This window comes from Vanellus vanellus (genome assembly GCF_965231255.1).
Source record: "Vanellus vanellus genome assembly, chromosome: 1".
NCBI classification, from domain to species: Eukaryota; Metazoa; Chordata; class Aves; order Charadriiformes; family Charadriidae; genus Vanellus; species Vanellus vanellus.
In genome coordinates this window covers 164762868-164787289 of record NC_138905.1, presented here as the reverse complement: position 1 = coordinate 164787289, position 24422 = coordinate 164762868, and the positions used below count along the sequence as shown (strand labels likewise).

General features: G+C 42.3%; 1 protein-coding gene across 1 annotated transcript in view; it reads left to right on the top strand.

Annotated features, from left to right (window-relative positions):
* Positions 1-20914, top strand: part of GPC6 (glypican 6) — a gene marked incomplete at both ends in the record, with an annotated part of 788000 nt that extends 767086 nt beyond the window's left edge. Inside the window, 3 exons of the mRNA XM_082479868.1 lie at positions 11089-11225; positions 20096-20271; positions 20712-20914. Of these exons, the coding sequence (XP_082335994.1) occupies positions 11089-11225; positions 20096-20271; positions 20712-20914 (516 nt within the window). The remainder of the gene's footprint in view (positions 1-11088; positions 11226-20095; positions 20272-20711) is intronic.
* Between the last annotated feature and the right edge of the window lie 3508 nt (positions 20915-24422).

Here is a 24422-nt window from a genome sequence, read left to right as displayed (position 1 = left end):
CTTATGAGAACACCTCATTACTTTGCTGTACTTCAAACTGGGCTTAAATTTTCTCCCTCCTTTTGGAGTGATTCCTAAACACTAGTGGTAGCTGGACCCATACCCAACCTCTATGTCTCCTGCCTACATCTTCCTGAGTCCCTGGCAGCCCTGAGGGAGCTGTGTGCAGTTGTTCTGTTAGGATGCAGTAATTGGAGTACTTAACCCTATCATGAAAGGACAAGAGAGTGCAACTCCACATCAGCGCAGAATAAGCCACCCTCTCCTCAGCAGGAAGGTGATGAAAGTCATTAGTATATTGACATAGTAGATTTACAGTACAAGGCTCTCTCTGACTCTGATTGTTTTCCTGATAAGTGCTTTTCATGCTGAGCCTACTCGCCTTGCCAGAAATGCCCTTTGGTAAATCTTGCTGTCTTTGAAAATATTATTGTTTTCATTCTAAATCTTTTGTGATTTTCATTTTGGACTTAAATATTTTAACAAATTATATTTGCATGTTCTATAACACCAATTTGTTGAATCCTCTCTGATCTCTCTGAAGCAACTCTGAAAATGAAATTGTGTATCTTCCTTTGAGAGTCTGGAAAGAAAATTTGGCAAAAAAGAAATACAGAACTCCACATCACCTGAATTAGCACATGCAGTGCCACAAAGCCTTTACGCTGACTTTTATTTCTTTCCTGACAGTATATATTCACCACTTGTAATAATGCAGATTTGTATATTTGGACTAAAATAATCCAGAACGCAAATATCCGGGCCATTGAAATCAGGCTCTAGTTTCAGTTAAGCTGAATAACTGGCAACCAGAAGCACTAGGGGAGGGAAACCTACCAAGCGTTTATTCTGGATTAAATGAAAACGTACTATTGCAGGAAGCAGGAGTTCGCATGCTGTGCCTGCAAGTTTGGGGCGCTCCAGTAAAACACGACTACTGGTTACCATGCGCAGAAAGGACAATTTACCCGCTCGACCGTCTCGCTTCTCTCAACCGCCCTCCCTTGGGCTGAGCCTGCGGGGTTTGACGTTCCCTCCCCAGGATGAGAGAGAGGGTTTGAACCTCGACGGGCGCCGGGCAGGGATGCTCAGCCCTCCCCGCCCGCCCCTCTGCCCGCCTGCCCGGCAATTCCCGCGCAGCATCGCCGCGCAGCATCCCCTCCCCACCCCCGCCCTCGGCTCATCGACCCCTCTTTTTCCCAAACCCCCCTTTCCCTCCCCTTTTTAAGGCGGAGGCGGGGGGGAGGGGGGGGAGGAGGGAGGGGGGGAGGCCGACACCTACTGACGAGCCTCAGAAACTGCAGCCGGAGAGAGGTGGGAGGGCTCGGTACCTGCCCGGTCCCCCGTGGGGGGTCCTCCGGGGACGCCCGTCCTCCCACCGCCCAGGCAGGCTGGGGGGTCTACACCCCCGGCTGCAGAAGACGTGGTCGGGGGGGTGGGGGTAGTGGTGGGGGGAGAGATTTCGATACGTTTCTCTGGTAGGAACACGCATGGAAAAAGAGGGAACAGATTTCCAATAGTCTTAAAATTAGGGTTTAATGGGCCGAGAAAGGTGTTATAGTCTAATGAACTAATTAATTAATCACTTTGCAGCATAAGAATGCCTGCCATGGAAGAGTGGGTGCTTTTACAGCTAAAAAAGAGGTAGTTGGGCACTGAAAAATGGACAATGCCAAAAGATCCCTGAAGTCCACAGGGAAAACTCTACTAGTTTTGGTATTGTATGGATGACAGCTCAAATATTTCATAACAGTGTACAGTAATTTCAAAATCTTAAGGTGGATCCTTCACCAAAATTCTCACTTGCACACTCTGGCTTTACATATTTCTTTGCTTTCTGTATTTTCGACCACCTTAGCACTGCCTTTGCTCCATGGCTGTCTACTCTGGGCAAACAGCTGGATGTGCCACTTGTGGGTGAGGGAGAGGAAGGTCAGAAGCCTAGAAGTTGCTGCCAGGGTAGCTGTCATCTTATTGCTGAATCTTGAGTTATTTCAGGGCCTTGAGTGTCTGCTGAGAGCTTCTTCAGTTTGGAAGGCAATGGAGCTATGTCAAGAAGTAACCACTAGAAGAAACGAAGTTAAATGTAAGGCTACTTCAAGTATGAAGTACAATTATCCTTCTTGCTCTGTTAAGAAAGGATGTATCCCAGCTCTCGCTGCCCATTGAAAATCATATGCTTCTCACAGTTGTTGGGAGGCTTGAACTACTTGTCTGTTATAACACATGCAATTCCCTGTAAACCCTTGAGTTTTAAGAGAAGAAACAGCCACTTCACTACTGGTACCGGATGAACATTTTCAGGACAAATGAAAGTCTGTATAAGCTTGAAACACTCTATCAGTAATTGTTTACATTAGCTATTAACATTTTTCTTGGGGAGATGAAGGACTGTTCACAAAGAATCAGTGCTTAATGGCTAAGCCTTGCCATAGAAAAGCCTCTGGCATTTTCTTTTTAAGATTCCAGCATATTTCTGGTGCTACTTTTATACTTATCGGCAATAAAAAAGCTGATTCCTCCAAGTGCTTTGGATTTGCTTGAATCAGATTTATAGACCATCTTTTTAGCACTGCTCCCAGCTATTACAGGAGAGGGGAAAACTTCTTCAAGTTCCTACAGATTTCCATTTCAGGGTGCTGATGTTTCCAGTAGCTTCCACTTTCCAAAAGCAATGTTTTTATTTACTGGGGAGCCAAGCGCAGTGAACTTGGCCTGACATACCTACTTCAGGAGGCGGACTGGCTGTGCAAATCAAGCCAAGAGCAAGGGCCAGGGTAAATGGGCCCATTTATGGAAAGGAGTAGAAGTTAGGGCCAGGGTAAATGGGCACATTTACGGAAAGGAGTAGAAGTTGAGCCCAGGTTGCTCCACCATTTGACACACTCCTCCCCTTCCTCTCTCCCCAGCCAAAATGAGTGTTGAACGTGGGAAGAGTATGGTATCAAGCTCTACATGCCTGTAAGCAATAATGTCAGTGTTTTTATTTTAAAAAACTCTCCATTGGATGATATGAGGCAGCGTTAATCTCTTGCAGAGCTGCAGTGGCTGCTGGAGGTAAGGTCTCCAGGTGGGGGTTAAGACACAAAAAGACAGCAGTGCCATAAGGCACGTGCTCGCTTTGCCTGTGTTATTTTTGAGCACGGGGCCGTCAGCTCTGAGCAGTGACACTCTAGCCCCTTACACGGGCAATGGCACCTGCCCGTGGAGCCAGATAACACGCCATGTTGTGGCACAAGTGTTGCCGGACCAGAGATGGCAAGGAGACACAGGCACATGTCAACATTCATGAAGACCTGTAATTTATTTTCCTTAAAACAAACATGCAATAGGCAACCTGGATTGCTTTAAAATGCCCGTTTCAGATCAAAGCTGAATGAAGCGAAATGCAACAAGATCATCCAAGACAGTACACCGGGCAGTCACATAAAACTCGAAACCTACAGGAGATTTGCCCAGGTCGCTGCAGGCATCTCTCAAATGGCGCTAGAAACTTAAGTGAGTCAGCGCTGGGTTGCTGTGGACTGTACTGCAAATGTAGATACATAAGTGTAGGAATATTAGCATTGGAGCTGAACCCACCCTAACTCTTTAAAGTTATATATCCGTTAGTCTGAGAATTCAGTAGGGCCAATAGTCATTCTTTACTTACTGTTATTAAAGGCCTTAACTTTTTTCTGCTCAAGGATGTGGATAGCCCTTAGAGGCAATGAGAGCAAAAAAATCCTTTCATTTCACTTTAAAATACTCTGGTGAGAAAAATCTTGCTTTGGAAAGTCGCCTGGCTCACTTGTTTTATTTCACAAATTACCCAAGTGCTCATTTGTGCTTTATAACTGGGATTCGGCGTCAGTTCTTGATTAGAAGAGCTGTCATCTGCTTTTCTGTGCAGAAACATGAATCATGAGCAGGCAGTTATTGGTAGAGCTCCGGAACATTTAAAGTCACAAAGTCAAATTAAAAAAAAAAAAAAAAAAAAAGAGGTGGAAAAACAAGCATTTGTTGCACAAGAAGGCCTGGGTGAAATTCTCAGAACTTCTCTGCACCGAGAAAGTATCAATAACCGTAAAAATTCACAGCCCCCTTTTTAGAACCGCAGCCTTAACGTTTTGTAGGGGAAATAAAGCTTTGGTTAACCTTGGCACTGGCAGACCTCATTAAAATAACAGCCTGTCACTTTCGAGTTTAAAATAACAGGGTTGTCAGTTTTATATTCAGCGGAACAATCTACGGTCTTATTCTCTGGGAAGCGCCGCGGGTGTGCGTCGGGGGGCTGGCGGCAGCGCAAAGCCTGAGCAACACTGCCATCTCCAGGAACCCCCAGATCCAGGGTGCTCCCCGGCAGCTGGGGCGCTGCGATGCTCGAATGCGAGCCCTATGCCCTTTGCTTTTTAAAAAGATGGAAAATAATCCCTGATCAAGGACATGGGGGTTCGGCAGCGGCTCAGCATTTAAATTTATTTTGTGAGAAAGCGTAGAAATGTATAATGTATGAAAAAATAATCTCCGTATAGAGCAAAATAAAGTTCTGCTTCGCTTGTTCGGAATCGAAGCGGGTCGCCCTTGCTGAGGTACCTAATGTGCATTGAAATTTTGGGCACCTAATGAGCTATTCTAAACAAAAATATGAGCCCAAGCTCCCTAGATCTAATCAGGGGAGAAATGAAGGTGCCTTAAAAAAACCTCTGAGAAAGAGATCCTCTTTAGCTAAAGTCACACACCTGGGTGAGATCAAGGGAGCCTGTTTCAGTTGCTTATACATACATGCCTAGTGCCTCTGAGACATCTCTATGAAGCTGGCAGATGTAACAAAGGACATACGGGAGACACATCTTTCTCGAGGGGCAGCCCTTAGGGGTCTGAGTTAACTGCTTTTTATTAAGCCCAGTTTACAAGCAAAACTGTCAGTTAAGATACCCAACTGTCCTCTACTAACCTGCTTCTGACACACAATTCTTGCCCTGACTGTGACACCCACATGTAGCAGAGACATAAACATAACAACCCGTTAGAGCCAGTATACAATGTGTGCTTGCTAATCTAGTCCTTCTAAACAAATTGTTGGCCATTAGTCTTAGAACGCTTTCAGATTAAATCCCTAATGGACATAAATACTGATCGATGTATGGAAAGTCCGGCGCGGTTTTCTGCTGGCACGGCATAACACAAATCAGGTCGTGATGATCTGTTTGTTCTTCCCACCCGGCCATGCCCATGATGAAGGGCATGCTCTTCACCATCCCACACGCGGCGCAGGTGGTCAAGCACCATATCCATAAATCTGTTATCAAGCTGCCTGTCATTAGCTGAGCTCCACATCATTTTTAACGAAGACTGCGAAGGTGCTGGGTGCGTGGCTGGGCACGTTAGACATGTCTAGGTGGGAGCAAGCAGCAGGCAGTAGAAAACAGCCTGTTTTTTCACCTGGAAATAACGTAGCATGAAGAAGTGGCATTAGTTAAACGGTGCTTGTGAATTAAAGGGCAAAGAAATATGTGACTTAAGAAATGACACAGACACGAATGCGGCTTGTGATGGCTACTTTCATGTCTGTTCTCTAAGACAAAACCCCGGACCTCTTTCTACTCACTGACTGTAGCTGTTCTGTTAGTACAACACACCGGTAGGATACACTTTACATACTCGGCCTGAAGCCCCTGAAATTACAGCTCCTCATCACAAACATCCACTTTGAAACATCTCCCAAGCAGCTATGTTGCCACACACCAACCCACAGTACGTCATCCGGAGCAGCACCCCGGTGCACCAGAGAAGCAACGTCCAGTGAGCAGCCAGAAACATTTGTACATTTTTCCAGAGCATAAAGGTTTAACTCCCAGTGGGACTTTGCACTGAGGTGTTTCTGAACGTCCCCAGGGAGAAGGTATCAACAGAAAGGCAAGCTGAACGTTCTGCTTGCATTTCAAAAGGAAAATCTGCCCAAATTGCAGAATAAACAAGAAAAAAAAATGCACTGCAAAAATATCAGGAAGAAGAAAAGATGGTTAACGAGAAGATTTTCTTCTTAACACAAGCAAGGCTCCATATTATTTTATTTCACTTATTACATTAAACCTGGGTCAATTTTGGATGCATTCCACCATCTTTGAACAGTATTTTAACATCTTCTGATATTCCTCTATCTGTGGGAGTAGGGATTATATTGGCGGGGGTGATAAATCTGGAAGGACTATGAGATGGACTTGTCAGGGGACGACTTGTCAGGGGAGGATGAAGAAAAAAGAAAATATATTTTTTTTAAACTTATTTTAGGGCCCCCACCTTTAAAATATGCTTTTTGGCCCCCATTGCTTCTAAGTGTACATTATGCCCCTGCCAAAGAATCGTGTTTCCATCAGAAACTAACCCTAAGTGGATTCCATGGGCAATTGGCTTTCTGGGATCTTTCATACCTGTTATGGTTTGAGAGACCCATAACAATTTGTTGTCATTTAGACAATCATTCTATCACCCAATGACCCCTCCCCACCTGGGAAAGGGAAATCGGGAAAAACAAGAAAACCCAAGAGCTGAAGTATAAACAGATTTAATAGAATAAGATTAGATAATTAACATTAATAGCACTAAAGAACTGATATTGATCCCGACACCAATACAGAATATGCAAAGATTATACTCAGTCAATTCTACCAGTAGGAAGCTGTGCACTCCCAGCAGTGGACAGCAAATGTCGGACACTGCGAGCGCTACGGCTTCAGGAGGAAGGGAAGGCCTCAGGGGTCCGGCACCAGGGCACGAAGTTCTCAGGATGGCAGCCATCAAGGGAGAGAGAGCAAACTTCGCAGCAAACTTTCTAATTTATAATGAGTGTGACGTTGATGGTATGAAATAATCCTGTTGGCCAGCTTGGGTCAAGTGCCGGGGTCTTGCTCCTCCTCATCCCTGCAACCTGGCTAGCTCAAAAACACTGAGACCTTGAGACCCACACACCATAGCTGGCTGTAAAGTAAATATTTTCACAAATTCGGACACTGGAGTCTTCTAAAAGTGCAGTTTTCCCAAGCATTAGAAGAGAAATTAGTCCTGTGTCTCTCAAACCAGGACAATACCTTTTAAAATGTAGTCATTTTTAGCATTTTTAATGCTCTTTTGAATTATCCCAGTGAATCTTTCGATCTATCCAGGCGTTCTGAATTAAAACAAGCAATGCTAAGGTCTGATTCCTGCTAAAACAATGGGCTTGCTTTTTAGCTCACTTCATTGCTTTGGAGCGCAAGGCAAGCAGAGAAGACAGGAACGTTGGTCAGCTTTATTTACCTGCTTATAACTGAACCCATGCTACTGGGACTGGAACTGAGCTCATGGGTGCTGTTCCAAGTTCTGCTGAGGAATTGCATGACATACGTGACTGCCTCGGTCGCATAAGAAGTCAATGACAGAAATAAGAAATTAATCATGGTTCTCAATGTGGGGCATGTAACTATACCGGTCCCATAACTCTGGATATGAATTTCCCTCTGGAAAAGATGCAAATATTTAACATTTCTCACCTACATAGTAATGCCTTTCTTCTGTTAGCAATTACAGATGAAGGCCAGGCTATTTTAATATCAATTTCTATATATCCCCCAATAAATTAAAAATATAACTCTTTGCGTGACTCCTGCTATATCCTTTTTCTTATGAGAGAGAAAGTATTGCCATTCAAAACAAATTTAGTACCTCCAAAGCAGCTGAAAAAAAGCGGTTCAATATAATATCAGGGCTACGTCAGGAAGATAGCTAGGGAAAGGCAGGCTCACTACAGCCAGAGAGATCCGTCTGTCTTAATCCAAATAAATCTTTGCTAGAGAAAGTGGAAAGGAAATATGTAAAATATCAAAATTGCATACGTCTTGTGTTTAAATGTTTCCACAGAAGTCTAAGTGAGCTTGAAAGTTAATCTTTAATTCAAAGAATAGGAAATACCAGGGCATCATTTACAAGGCCACAGGTCACTGGGGGGATACAGTAGTCTGACTTCCTAAATCACAAGCTGGCAATGTTAACTGAATCCTTAGTGGCTTTTATCTCGTTTTCAAGGGACTGCACATCTGTTCCATATTTTTTAAACGCTAGCCGTGATCAAAACGATGTACAGAGGAACATGCGTAACCACGGGGACTAACAAGAGACTTTCTATGGTCATGCTTGAGGAAATCCCAGAACTGAAGCCACCAAAATCTACAGGCAACAATTTTACTTGTCATGGCAGGCATTACATCACCTAATTCTACTCTGCATTTAAATTTACATTAAAAGCGTTCCAAAGTCATTGCCTGCCCAAGTGTCGATCATGCAGAAGTCAACGTGGCCATCAGGCTACTCCCTGAAAGAGGGGAGTCATCATTCCTCTTTCAAGGCCATCAGAAACCACACTGCACTTCCAGGAAACCAGTTTCAGGCTGAGGTTCAAGGAACTGTTTGGGTAGATGCGTGAACTCCACCAGCAAAAGCTGAGAGCGTTAACAGAGGTCCAGTCACACAGCAGGAAAGAGCAAGACTTCCAGGCTGACTCCACAAGTTGTTTAAAGGTCGACGGTGAAATAATGCAATGGGGAGGGGGAGATAGCTATGAAGGGAAGTATCTGAGGGGCATAAAAAGTGTTAAAATGCACCTGAATCGGAGGCACCTAGTGAGGGCTGCAAATGGTAACCTTTCCCTAAGCGGTAGTCATTTTTGCTATTGCTGCTTTTTGTGAGTTATGTAAATGTCTCCCTCTCCCCCAGGCTCTAAAATGGAAATGACACCTCAGGGGGTTGTCCGTGAGATTTAATTAGCTGTCATTTACCAATAATCCTGGGTAAAGTAAGGGCCATCTTACTTTACCAGGTGCACTTCTGAAATGCAAAAAAAAAAAAAAAAAAAAAGAAATCATTATTGTTAGGAAATTTAATGATTTCTTTTTCCGTATGCAGTACACATATAGAGTATGTAAACATCATTTAATACCTTCAGAAGGGACTGGGGAATGGGAGTTCTCATTTAGATTTTCAGGGAGAATCTGGAAAACATGTGATGCATGTGAGCTGGGAGAACCTCTCTCCATTCTTATGCTGACTTCTATGAAAATACAAGGTTTGTACTGCACATTATATCCTTTACAAGGGCCAAGGGGAGAAATTACTTTCCAAGTGGTGCTGACCCACTTGTGGTTCAAAACAGAAGGCTGCAAGTCCCACAGCACCAGCCCTGATTTGATTACGGTAGAAATCTGAATATAACTCTAAACATCTGAGTTTTGAATAGGTTAAAATAACTTCCAGATAGCAACAAAATTACTGCTCTGAAAACTAATTACTCACCACTGATACCAATCAGGTTTCTTGTGTAGTTACCCAGGCACAGGCAATAAATGAGAAAATCCGTCCCCTTGGCTCTCAACTTTCCCAAGCTTATATGAATGGACCCTCCTCTCTACAAACTATTTCCCCTACATTTTCTATGGGATTTCTTTATCTGATTTACCGTGCTGGGGCCTAACAGGCTTTTACGCAGCTCACCATGAATGCTGGGCACTTTAACTGAGTTGCTTGTGGTGGTTACCTGTACCAGCAGGGACCCTGGGGTTTTTACTACTGTCCGCCCAAAGACCCTGGTCCCATGGACCAAAGACATCAGAAAGGACAGGAATCCTATGACCATCCCCACTGCTGCTGAAGTCTTGCCCACCGTCTGTAAACTGGAATTTAATTTTTGGCTTGACAGGGCTCCCCTATTGAGACTTTAAAGGCTTGCAAATGCTACTATCCTATCTCATAGGAAAACAAAGCAACTAGGGCTTGGCAAGGGGTGGGGAGGAGATTTATAAGGTGTCCGTCATGGCAAGAAACACCAGCAACAACTCATGCAGCGAAATACTGTCCTACCTCTTTCTTACGGGTGAAAATGTGGATGGTGTTTCTGAAATAAAATCCTTGGCTGTTTCTATCTCCTGGCTTATAAAGCTACATTCCACAGAGTTTAAGCACTGCAAAGCAGCGTGGGCCATTTGCTCAGAGAGCTATCATGTCTTCAGAACAAAAGATAAAAGAGATAAATAGCCAAGTACAATATTGTACCTCAACAACCTAAAAGCCAATCTCAAAATTGAATGGAAGAATGGAGAGCTTTTATTCCTTGGTTTTTAAAAGAATAAAGCTCAGCAATTTCCTTTGAAAGCTATTCAACAAGCTCCCCTAAATTCTATTACAACTTAATGTGAAATGCATCTGTTTCCATAAGAACAACAGTGGCACTGTTCATCCTTTGTAGTCTGTCCTTTGTTGTGTTTTCTATCTGTTCTTGTAGATTTTTCCACTTTAGTAAACCAAAGGCAAAACAAGAACTGATAACATTTTAGCCAGAGCATTTATTTATTAAGTTGATGTTGGAAATTGAGTTTATTCCTGCTTGCTGCCTGAATCATGCCAAATTAAGGTTTTGTTCAAGGAGTTTATAATGTAAGAAACTTTCGATACTGTCCCAACATTTCTGGAATGTGAAGTCTGTATGTAGCTACAGATATTTGTCTACACCTAACAGTGAAGATGGATATAGTCTCTGCATGCATGTATATACACAAACTTGTCGCTGTTACTGAGACCCAAATGTACTGCAATGCCTTCAGTTTATGTATCTTAAATCGGTTCAACATCAGCTCTGCACTGCATGATTTTTTTAGAACCTGTGCATGTAGCTGTAAATATAATATTTATCTAAGGCATGACCGAGTTGGTGGGTGAGACATTTTATCTGATGTACACAGTTTAACTGAATTTACACTCAGCAGACTGTAAGGCATATTAATTCTTAGAAAGATGTATATTTAGAAAACCTTAGACAAATGGAGACTAGAAAGACCAAGATGTAACACGCTTTTATTAATGTCTTGCCTGTGGAAAAAGGTGACTTTGATTATTTGTACTCTCCAAACCCGAATGCTGAGTGCCTTGCTCATAAATACAGGAATTTAAATTTTAGTACCTTCAGCCCGTTTAACCTTCACCATCATCACCATTATGGAATTAAACAACTTATTATTTAACAGGATAGTTAACGTGGCTTATGTTTTTAACCTGTTTTCCCTCTCGTTGTCTCTTAATCAGGTAACAGACATTAAAGAAAAGCTAAAGCTCTCTAAAAAGTTCTGGTCAACGTTACCCTACACAATCTGCAAGGATGAGCGCGTGACAGCCGGTCCGTCAATCGAGGAGGACTGCTGGAACGGCCATACCAAGGCGAGGTGAGGTGGACCCCTCGCCACCGCACTCGGTCCAAATGCCCGTCTCTCCCGAAGCAATCAGAAAACAGAGGGCATTGCACAAAACTGTTTAGAAGAGTGAAGGACAAGTCTTATGAGGAACAACTGAGGGAATTGGGGTTGTTTAGCCTGGAGAAGAGGAGGCTGAGGGGAGGCCTTATCGCTCTATACAACTACCTGAAAGGAGGTTGTAGAGAGGTGGGGGCTGACCTCTTCTCCCTGGTGACAAGTGATAGACAGGAGAGGTTTAGATTGGATATTAGGAAATTTTTTTTCACTGAAAGGGTTATCAAACATTGGAACAGGCTGCTCAGGGAGGTGGGGGATTCGCCATCCCTGGAGGTGTTTAAAAAAAGGTTAGATGTGGTATTGGGGACATGGTTTAGAAGTGGTTTTGTCAGGGTAGGTTAATGGTTGGACTTGATGATCTTAAAGGTCCGTTCCAACCTCAACAATTCTATGATTCTGTGATTCTGTGAAACAGAAATAGGGAGAATAAGTAATTTTTCACACGCAGCTTGTAGCCGGGGTTACTTATTGTCAAGGTGCCATTAAAACCAGAGTGTGAGTGAGGGTAAATGTGCACAGTGTGTCAGCATGTGAACACAGAAAACATTCATTGGTTCGGCTCCAGAAGGGTAATTTATACCGAGATTTCAAAGATCTTTTTAGCTCCATTTAGCATCCCTGTGTTGGGACTGACAGCTTGTGAAGCAATTGCACTCTTGGGATATCATACTGGGATGAAACAGAAATTGGGGTTTCGGCTCTGTTCTGGCTGGCAAAGCTTAGGGCTAGTTGCTGGAGGGGGAACCAAACAACTGAAAAATAGCCAGCAGAGAATAAATGTAACACTCCTACTTATCATGTGTGGAAGGCTTGACCTTATGTTACTTCATCAGAGATACTGTGGTCGTCTGCCCTTGTTTGTGATGAGTTTTCTGTGAGTTTTAATTTTGAAGTTTGCTTGGCTCTGGCTGTGGCAGGGCTGGAGCTGGCAGATGAGCAGGTGTCTCCAAAGGTCCCAGCATGGATTCATCAGCCAACAAAGGAGAGGATCTCATTATCCCTGCTGAGAAAAAGAGAGAGGAATTGGCTCAAGGACCACGCCGGGGGTAGTCAGGTTTCAAGTCTGCAGCGGTAGCCTGTGCTTGTGGGGAGACAGGAGGACTTGAGAGGTTTGAGTGCCTGGTGAGTGCTGAATCTGGAGAGCAGTGATACTCCCTGGCACTCTGAGACCGGAATCTTTTACCTGATGATAAAAATGAAGCCAGAATACAAAAATGAGCCAATAAAAAAAAAAAAAAAAAAAAGAGAGAGAGAGAGAAAAAACGCCAAACAAAAATACAAACAAGGAAAAAAAAGAGAGACAACCACATAAAATATAAAAACTCAGTGAATATAAGACAACATAGGAAAAAACTCACAAACCTCTTAAATGCCATTTTACATGGATGGATGGATGAGTGGATGGACAGATACACAGACAGATTGCACCCAGCCCGTCATCTAACCATGTTTGTAAGGAGCACGCTTTACAGGGGGAGGTTTAGCACTGAACGCACGCCCTTTTTCCCAGCCTTGCCACATAATGCTCAAAAGAATTCATTTTACAGGTGAGAGCAGAGGGCTGTTTGGGATGCTGCTAGCCCATTGAACACACTTTGAGACACGCACGAACAGATCTATCCAAAAGCAGGAGTCACTGCTCAGTTCCTAAGCCCCAGATCCAGAGAAAGCCCCTGGGAAGCCTGAGAAAGACAGCTAGGAGGAGCGTCTGGCTGTTACAGGGCTCATCACAAAGGAACAGCGTGAAGAGAGAAATATAAACGTGTTTTTATCTTCCTCTATTGTATGTCTTCTTGTTGGTGGGCTTTGTAAGATATGACCCCAGGCCGGTGTGCTGCAGCAGTTAAAGGGAGTTTCCAGGCCTCCTAGCTGGGTGCCATGCGTCACATCAGGATGCGTGCATTAATAAGAGATATGTGCTGCTCTTTCTACAAAAGAGCGCTCAAACCTGCTAATATCCCTCCTGGTTTCCATGACCAACGCTGGTGTTTGTACCACATCTGGCCGACGCTTTTCAGCTCTCTTCTGCTCCTGTAGTGAAGGGCCTAGCACAACTTCCACACCTGTTGGGAGTTATGGAGGTGCATTTTATGCATGTAGTTTTTCACTCTCCTTTTGCAGTGTTTATCTTATGAGAAGCCTGCTTATTTTCTGGATGCCTTCTGAGATTAATGTTCTGGAGCCTTTGAGAAAAGCTATCCTCTGCTGATCGCCTCCTTGACTAATTTAACACAGACATTTCATTGGATGTGGAATCACAGCTTCAAAGCGTCACCTGAAGATACAGTTTCAGCAGGCCCAGCCACTGCTCCTCTGTCCAGTTTCTATTTCATATCCATTCACAGAGGAAATGTATAGTCATAGTCTTAATAACAGAATTCAATAAATGCTTTAGGTGGAGAGAATAGTAATAAATCAGAGAGAAACCATAGAATGCCATGGCCTGTATATGAAATAAATATTGAAAATATTATTGAAAATAACTAGTTTTAGATGCAAAATCACCACTTGGCTGGCGAACAAGGACATTTACTGCAACATAAAAAAAAAAACATAAATGTTTCCTTGATTGTACTGATTAGTATCTGATATCAAACGCTAGTTCACAAGAACAAGGGTAGCAAAACCTGGCCAATATGCATACATCTATTTGTGTTCTTGTGTCACCCATCATAAGCACACCTGTGCTGTATTAAGAGTTGCATTTTGAATTCCAGAGACTATGACAACAGCCCATTATAGAAGAAAGGAAATTTAGCCACCTTCTGTTATCCCAGACATTAATGCTACGAGTAAGAAAACAACACGGTGTTGGCTACTTTTGGTAAAGGAGTTTGTTGCTAGTATTTGATCAAACATAAAGAATTAGAAACTTTGAATTGCCAGATAGATATTATGCCTCGTGTTTCATTTTACACATCACTTTCTGATGCTGCTTTTACAGAGGAAAAGTTGCAAACCTGAGATCACAGAAAATGAAAGCTAGGCCTTCTCCTGAGAGAGGTATTACACCCGAGGTCACTTGTGGTTATTACACTCCCCAGATACCACTTGGCTATCATGATTTATTTACAGTGACATCAGGTCACCAAATGAAGGTCACCAATTTGCAAATAATCACAGGGTAAGAGTCATCCGTTTGGCGTTCTGGAAGGGTGCACTTGGCTTGTTGCTGATCCTGTACGAAGAATGGTTTTAATCCGGCCACATCAGGTAGAAAGCAAGGGCTGTGGAAATGGGAAAACATTTATTAGGTGGATGAATCTCTTTTTTTGAAAAATCCATATTAAAAAAAAAATAATAGCTACTTCAGACAAAGTGCCTTTTAGAGAGATGCCCAACAGGATTTCCCCATCATATCTGTATTCACAAAAGAACTTGAATATAATTTTATGTTTAAAGAATTGATGTCTTCTACCAAATGCAGAGACAGATTTTTTAAATATATTTAGGACCTAAAAAACACCATTAAGATCAAACTCAAAAGTTTAGTACTTTCCCTACATGCAGATAAATTCTTAACAACAGCTTATAACCTCTTCATTAATTGATGTTCTCCAGAAATTAAGGAATTTTCCCAGGAATGGTGGAATTCAGGCTTTAGGACTTAAACCTAATCCAAGGTATTAGGCCTTGAATAAGTGACTTTTACTGAAGTGAGAACAGTAACAAACAAGGTTTGCATTGAGAATAAGTTGAATGTCCTTTACCTGGAGGTAGGCAAAGATAACCATTTAGCACCACTAGTGAAAGTGTGAATAAACCACTTCTTGGTAAGTGCAAAAACTGCCTATTCTTAATTGATGTCTCTAGTTTATTTTTTCAGCTTCTTCTTCCCAATAAACTGGCAGGTGAGCTATTTTCTCCCTCTCCTTCTGTCTCCTCAAACTTTTTTCCAAGATGGAGCAAAAAAAGAGAAAACCTGAAAATATCCTATGGGGATTACCTCTTGAGCAAACAGAATCAGATGAGGTGATCTAGTTAGCCAAACAAGCCAATTTTCCACTGCACTTATCTTTCTGGACCAGATGTGACTGCCTACCCCCAGCCCAGCCTGAGTAAGCCTGTGCTGTATTTTGTACCCTATTGCCTACAATTCTGTGCACCTGGAAAAACTCCAGGACTGCCTAGGTGGGATGCTCCAGTCGTACTGTAAGCAGCTGCTGCGGCAGCAAAATATGGCGAACGCTGCCCTTTAAGGCAGATGTCTTTTAAAAAAACAGAAGATTCCTCCTTTTTTGTTGTTTTTTTTTTCATAGCTACACCATTTATATCAATGACCTGAAAGATTCATCAGTCATTTTTAGACTTAAAAAAAAAAAAGAAAAAAGAAACCAGACACCCTGGAACATTAACTGAATATTAAAAAAGAAATAAATAAAGTGGTTTTAAGTAGGCTTTGTGGTGCTTGGCTATGATGTGCCAAAACACAACTTTGTGTTGTCTGCTGAGACAAGCAAGAATTGTGGAAAGGCTAAGAGGAACAGAAAGCATTAATATTTTAGAAAACAATGTAAATTACACTAAAATCCTGACATAGCTGAGCAAGGAGCAAACAGCAGAAAACAAACAGTGTTGTTCAGCTTCCCTATACTCAGAGGGCTAAGAAAGCCAATTATTTTTTTTTTTTTTTGCTAGGAGAATGCAAAGAAGAGACACTGATTCAGGTTGGCACTTCTCTTCTTTTCATTTATAATGGGCATAGAGTTCTTGTAATGGCCAGGCGTACAAAGAGATCATTAACGTGAGCAGAAGCAGCAGCAAAGCTTAAAATTCACAGGGGTGTCTCCACTTACAGAACTGCAGCAAAAGCAGCTGTGTTCAACAACTTTGCCCAGCCAGCAACAAATCTTCTGTCAAAAAGTGGTCCCAAGACGTGGCTTCCTATTCGGTGTGATTTAACCCTACCCCCCACACATCAAAAAGCTTTTGTCAGAACATGTGCTGGGCTGCCTCTCAGAGGCTGTCACTCATGAAACACCTTGGGCTGCATGTTCCCATATCTGTACCCGTCCTTTCAAGAAAGGAAAACAATTCAAAGATATTTATGTTCAATATAGACTTTTCTGCCTTTTTTTCCCCTCCCTGAGGAAGCAGGTGAGCTAGTTCAGTAATGAGGGCAGAATCCAGTTTCATATCCAGACACGTAAATTCATGCATTTAAATATAGATGCCTGTGGGTGAGACAATAAGGAGTCATTTGTGTTGCCCAAGTGACAGTAGTGTCATTTGAGACTCTCTGACATGTCTAAGATGAGTATGACACAAGGACACTACTTCCCATCTGGACCAGAGCCCGGGCAAGAACTGCTAGAGCATTTTAAAAACCACCAATGTTAAGGTGCCTGAAAGGGGCCCTAATATCCTGTCAGTGTAGACAATGAGGCACTTTTCAAGTGCCTAAACACACTTATCTACTGATACGTGGGATGGTCTGGATAGTCAAGACATCTTTGTGCAGCTGGCAAATAGGACACTGGACGTATGGGCTATTCAAACCTTACTGGAGCGGCAGCAGGACACCAAGCATTATGTCCCTTGGTGGCTAACGTGGCGCTCAAGACTTCATTCAGCTGCTTAAATAAAGACACCTAATATAATTGTCAATGCCCCAGATATACAAGATCTCCACCTCAAGCCCGTAGATAATAAGACATATGGGAAAGCCACACCTTTCAGGGCTAGTAAGGAGAAGAGAAGGAATAACCAAGAGCATTCAAATGGCACCAGATGTCTGTGTTTGTGCAACTAAATCCCAGAAGATGAAATCTAATGAACTAGTCATCTGGCCAAAGGCACGTGGGACTACAACAGCTGTCTCTGTTCCACTGACAAATAAACTCCTGACTAGTTTTGACTAGATCTTGTGTCAACTAGATCTGGCGAGAGTGGGACTCTGCTCATATGCAGACACTTGCATTTAGACATACAAGTTTTAGCATCTATATAAACCTAAAGGTGAATCCTCAGCCACTCTACTTCTTTTGCTTTTATGCCCTAAATGCCAGGAGGCTCATTTGCCTGGGAATTTAAGTATCCACCTAACTTGTAGGCAATCATAGATTAATGGATTTCTAGATTAATGGATTGCTTGTGACCCACATCCAGTACGGCTCCCTTAGACATCTAGGTGAGGTGCACTGGACCTTTCTCCTGAGAAGTTAACGCTTCCAGGTGAGGAATGGTTTGGGGATCACCAGATTCTGAGACAGATACTAGGGGGTGTGTGACAGATTGACTGAGTCACTTCCTACGACTGAATGGGCTGTCGCGTTCAAAGTTAGATGGTCTTCAGAAGGACACCAGATCCACACTGATCACAGTGCAGAATATGGACCTTGATAAAAAGCACACAACAGAGCACTCTCTAACTGCTTTAAATCTCCAAACTAACTCATATTCTCTCTGTACGAAAAGCTTACTAAGAAGTCAGTACATTCTTCTTTTATTATTGACGATAAGACAAGATGAAATCAAACATAAATCAGTCAAAGAGAGCCTGTGAGCTGCCGTTCAGAGTTGGCCATAGCTTCTCACGGATGGCTTGCAATAAAGAGCAGCTAACCCTTCGTAAACAAGGAAAGCAATCCACGTGAACGCTCAGCAATTTCAGACCGCTTCTATGGCCATTGTCATGGACAAGATACCAAGCAAGATGGACATCCTCTCTGAGCCAGCAGGGCAATTCTTACAGTCTTACTTCTTTTAATCAACTGCAGCTGGAAATCCCTGATTTACTTCCAGGCTGAGTAATTTATCTACAGCAGCCATTTCATTTGTAGAGACCTGTGACAGATGGAGGTGCTGTTCCTTTGCAGCCCAGAGCTTCCCTGCGTGCCAAGGTCTCCATCCTGCTGCCTCCAGGCAGCTCTGCAGAATTATTTCCAATTGCTATCTTTGGTGATTCATAACACTGCGGTTTGCAGTCCTCCGCGATAGGGGAGGTGGCTCTGTGTTCTCACCGTAGTTAAGCCTGTACCACAGGAGTCTGGATGGGATCCCTACAGCATTGTTATTTCTTGTTATGGTACTAGTGAAACAACAGGACACGCAGTTTGAGGCTGGGTATTTTTGGCAGTCATGTTTTTGTTCTTATATGTTCACACTCCCCCAGGATTATTCTCATGTAAGCTTTCAAAGGCCACTGATGACAAATGAGTCTCATCTTGCAAAGCAAGTACCTATTACGATGAGACTAAACCCTTCCTTCGTGCAGCAAAGCAGTCATCATTTTGTGAAACTCCAGAAGCAGTACAAAACTTATTTTCCCTTAACCATGACTTCAGCAGAGAAAGTCCTTCCTTCTCCCTTGCTTTCACATTTATTTTTAAGGAATATATTTATTTTCCAGACCAGTATGAACATAACACTGGCACCAGCACCGCATTTGAATGTTGGTAGAGAATTGGTCTGGCACAAAGGAGACCAAAGTAAAATACTCTTAAACTGTATTTGGTACCAGGCATCATGAAAGTTTGCCACTGGTAAGCTAGGCTGTGCTATCGTTACCAGCTGAGCACATATCCACACGAGGAGTCCCACAAACATCGGTAGGATAGCCTGGTATGCAAACTAATTACAAAATAGATCACATCATGATAAAGAACATCAACAAAGGGTAGATCTGCCCCAAATCCCTTGCAGTCTAAGTATGAGACAAAGTTAGTTGGTAAATAAAGACAGACGAGGGAGAACAGAGAAGCAGTGATACACTATTTTCTCAGGATACCATGCCAGCACAGAGAAATAATGTCAGCCCTTTATCAGCCTAGCAGCTGTAAAACTCGCAGATAATTCTTAACAGAGATTCAAAGCAGGAAAAAAGGTAGCTTTGCAGATGCCTGTAAGGAGAGTTTCCTGAGAACAAAGAGCAGCAGGGGACAAAGTGTGAAGATTTAACAAAAGATGATGAAGACTTTTACCATAGGGTGATTGGAGGCATGGGCTGATTTTTGCAGGGGAGAGATAACTGCAAAAGCATACTCGCTGCCTGTGAGCAGCCTAAGACTGCATTTGCCAAGGTCAGAGAAGAGGACGCTGCAGTAATCAAGAAATGATAAGCTAAGAGCCTGAATAAAAAATTCAAATGTGGGGTGGATAGGAAATGCCACACCAAATTTGCACAAAGCAAATGGAAGATGCAAGTGTAGCCTGTTTGTAAGGAATAAGGACCAAATCAAAGAGAATATTGGAGTCTGGTAAACTCACAAGGCCATTTATGGGCCTGGATGTTGGATAGACTGGACATGTTGTTCAAGGTGGTCAAAAAAGGGATGCAAGGAAGAACTGGAGAAGAAAATTAAGAGTGCTTCCTTTAAACAAGGAGAGCTATAACACCTCAAGATAGCCTTCTAAAATATCTCAAAATGATAAATATGCTATATATAACAGAATTCATAATTTTTAAGCAGGAAGAAATAAAATCAGAAGAATGCACCGTTAGATGCTTTATTTAGTGTGCAGCCATACATATCAGTAGAGGATCTGAACATGCAGTGACTTACTGCTGGCTGATGAACTTCTTCAGTTGCTGAGGAATATGTGGATAGTTAGGAGGCTGGAGAGCTAAAATCCTTTCTGCTCTCCATGCAACTGAACTACGAAAAAAAAAGGCCTTTAGAGTCTGCAAAATTAAAAACAATATTTTTAAAATGTTTTCACTGGAGCTGTTTAAGGACTGTGTAATTGTTATCAGTGTCAGAGTGCTTAGCACAGCATTTAATGACCAGCCTTTTATTCCTGAAACATTGTATTTTGAACTAACCATTCATCTTGATGTATAGATACTTGCCTGAGATTATGAACGATGGCTTGACCAACCAGATCAACAATCCAGAAGTAGATGTGGACATCACAAGGCCAGACACCTACATTCGACAACAAATCATGGCCTTACGTGTCATGACTAACAAACTGAAGAATGCGTATAATGGAAATGACGTCAACTTCCAGGATACAAGTAAGAAACCATTACCAGTCATTAAATAAGTATATTCTTGGAACACATTTATAATTCAGTTCTATTGGAATGGTTTTCCTTGGGTTTTGTGCTCTCTGCTGCTGACAACATAAAACCCAATCTTCTTCTGTCCCATGAAATTCCCGTTGTATGTTACTTTTACTTCTTTTGCTTATCTTCATGACAAATGCATCAAGACACTGAGGGCTTTCCATAGTGCAAGCAGTCTACTCCTTTTTCATAAAGGCATTTGAACACCTAATTAAACCACAGTGACTTTCATTTGGATGCTTTACTGAATGAGAGTCAGCACCACCAATACTTTCCCGTTCCTGAGGTGTTCATCCCCTCCAGGGTGCTGGGTGGAACGGGACCAGAGAAAAGGGACGAACGCTGTAACCTGTGGCCCTCATGTTGTTTCCCTCGCTCCCTTCTGCCAGGTGACGAAACCAGCGGCTCGGGCAGTGGAAGCGGCTGTACAGATGACATCTGTCCCACCGAGTTTGATTTCATCACCACCGAAGCGCCACCGGTCGACTCTGACAGGAGGGAGGTGGAGGCTTCAGCCACACAGCCTGACTGGTCACTGCAGACATTGCTTGTCGTCTTCATCAGTCTCGTACTGCAGAGACAGTGGAGATAATCCTGGATCTGGTCGGAGAAACTGTGTTTTAGCTACAGAAACAACCAACTTGCTTCTTTTCTTATACTCTTGGACAATGGACCATGCCACAAACACTTGCAGTTTTCTATGAGAAGAGAGCAGTACTGCAACCTGCTTCCCTTTTTTTGTTTTCCCAAAGAGTACCAGGTGCCAGACTGAACTGCCTCCTTTTTTCAGATATCTCTGAAGACAATATCCACTCTTGAGAGAATTCTTTCTCAAACCTTTGTTACAGGAGACTTTCTGAGCTTCATTTCCTTTTATGCTGCAAAAGTAAAAGGATCTCACAGTGTGTGTTTTCCCTAACGAGAAAAAAGAAGGGGGGGAGAAACCAAGAAAACAGTTTTCTTTCTGAATCAGGCCTGACTCAAGGCTGCTGCATTTCAACAGAATATCAACAAAACAAAAGCAGACAAGAAAGGAACAAAAAAAAATGCAACCGTTCTTCGCTGACAGCCAGGTTTCCTTTAGGAACTTCTGTAGGATGATTCGGGTCATCAGCATGATCATTGCTATAGGGAGGAAGTCTGGATTTTTTTTTCCAACACAAAAGTATGTCTCAATGGTGAATGTCACGCACTCCATCTGCCAACCACATCAGATTGGTATGAAAGCAGAGAAGCTGAAAAATAAGTTTATCTTTTAGTATGATAGTAACTCCACTAGCTTCAGAATATCATGTTACAGTCATTTAGGATTTAAATCTTAATGCCCAGTAAAAAATTGAGTAGTAGCATGATTTCACCTTGCTTCTTCTAGTATTTATCCATGTTATACAATTGGCACAGATTTCCACTTAGCTCACCATCAGCCGTGGTGGTAATGCTAAACAACGTTCCTGACAAATCTCCCCTCAAGGGTTCGGACAGAAAATAATCTCTTGTGATATAATCTCTTTCCTTTTGTCACTGTTCTGACATCGATTAGGACTTTCTGCTACTATGTTCATTATCCTACCAAGACAGCAATTCTCTAATGGACTAACAGCGACCAGATCAATAGTGTGTTTCACATCTAACTACATCTTTCATATCAGTTAATTTCAGTATCACAAGGATTTCTTCTACAAAATTTCAGAACAAACAAATATGTAGTCCTGACATGGAGATTTCTTTCACTTTTTTAGTCTTAGTACGATCATCTATTTTTATATATATAAATATATATAAATCACAGATTTTAACTTCTTAATTACAAGCTCAGGGTTGACACTTCTTTGTAAGAAAAAAAAATGTTTGGTCAACCAGCTCTTCTTGTTTTGTGCTACTCTGAAAAGTAACCCTTTAATGACTGGTGAGCACAAAAATCAAAGAAGAGAATTTTTTACATATCCAGTTGTCCATTTCTTAACAGGTTTGCAGGGTGGGGGAGAAAACCTCTCTCATATGAGTGTATTTGAGGGGCATGTGAGTTTGTGTGATAGGCCTAGAGAAGGACACGGATGTTATTTGTGATGGCAATTGTACTCTCAGATTCTTTAAGGATACATTGCTTTAATAATCATTGCCTAAATGACCATGGTCCATGGATAGAGTTTCCCTAATCTGAATCTGGTCATAAGACCCAAGATGGAAGCTGTTTAAATCCTGGACAAATGAGTGTCAACAATTAGACATCAAAATCTTCCCTCTTCCATCAGCCACAGGCAAAGGGCTTCTGGGACAATTCTGTGCGGTGTTGAAAAGATTCGCTGGAAAATTTATTTCCTGAATCTTAGGGTGACTCTGGAAATGGTATAGACAAATTGTGGAAACACTCTAAAGCCAGCCAACCACATTGCAATTTAACAGCAGAGCAGGTAGATCATATCCATTGCAATCTCTTTTTCTTGTCAAATTATAATTAGCTATCGATTTAGGCATGAAACTAAAGTAGAAAACACACAGCACGTTAGGATAAAGTATTCTTAGGCACTTTTACCAAAAAGTATTTACAAGCTATCTATATAGTATGTCTAATAACAAAAGGCATAGGTATTGAGCCACTTGTATTCCATTCTTTTTTTCCCAATTTTTTTTGTTTACTTCAAAGTATAACAATGTACTCTTCTGGGCCCGGCCTAGTGTGCGGGAGTCGCTGGTTAGGTTTTCAGATCACAGACATCTTACACCAGCCATAGCAGTGGTTCTTGCTGCTCTGATGGTTCGCTCCAGAGCGGATCTTATGATTCAGCATTTAATGCCTTGAGGAAGTTAAACAGTACAGTTCAAGCTAATTCTCACCGGCTTTTTTGTTGGCCCTGGTACAGCAGGTAGCAAGGAGAGGATCTTTTCTCGGGTTTTTTCTTCCTGATCTCGCATACTCAAGAGCCCTGTAAAACTCTCCCCGCTCTGTAAAACTCTCCCCGCTCCATCTCTTTCTACCCATATTCACACCCTTTTTATGCTCCTCCTCCTCAGCAACCTTGTTTCAGGACAAGTCAAGTGTCATTTTTTTTTATCCCATTGTGCGTTTATTCAGTGGTAACTGATACTATTTCCATCTGATTATTCTGGGTCTGAAAGCTTATCGATAGCTAATGAAGTCCAAGTCCTCTGAGGCAGGTCCCCTGTTGTACCTGCTCCACGGTGCTGGTTAAGGAGTTGATGAACTCCTAGGGCCTTTGTGTTAGCCTCAGCCCACATTTAGGTGATCTGAGACTGTTTTCAGCTGGTGCAGCTGAACTGGCTGTCCAGGGCACTCTCAGCTATATGTAAGACCTCCATGGACTCGTAGGCAAGGAGTAAGAGGGATGCCTAAGAAGTAGGGGGGTTGCTAAAGGCTGTTCTCACTCAGGGAGCTTGCAGGAGGGCCCCTGCTCTGCTCGGACTGGGTCTTACAAACTGCTCGTGAAACAACAAAACAGAATAATCTTTGCCAAAATACAATTGTCTTGTGCGAGTTCTGCCAGAAATTTATGTCTGCCATGTTATTTCTCCTCTTATTTTCCTACTATGCATGGTGATACCTTGTCAGGAGATGGAGATGCCTTTGCATGAGGTATTAGGCATATGTTTCTTTAATAGTCCCTAAAGGTTGAATATTCTCTTCATACACTGCATTTTCCTGAGATTAAGAGAGCTATTAAATCTACAGAGCAAATTAAATTGGGAATGAAGGAAAGAAAAGAAAGACCATTCGTGTTCATAAATGTGAGAATCTACATAATTTCCAATGCTTCTGTTTGCACATCCTTTACATCCAATAACTCTTCTTCTAAGGTAATTCTTTGGTGTGCCACAATTTAAATATTTCTCTTCTGTTAGCAGCTGGTAAAGTAAGAAATGATAAAGAAGACAATTACCGGTTCAAGAAAGAGGACTGAAGTCCTAAGGAAAAAATCCTTTGATTGTGTAAACCCTTTGTGCTCTGCAATCCAGAAGTTCTTGCCATTTTATGTCCTTTTACAGGGGAGGCTCTTAAAAAATTAGACACGATGAATAACATAACCAGTGCTGTAGAGCCCTGAGAGGTTTTCCATTTTAATATTAATTAAATTGATTTTACA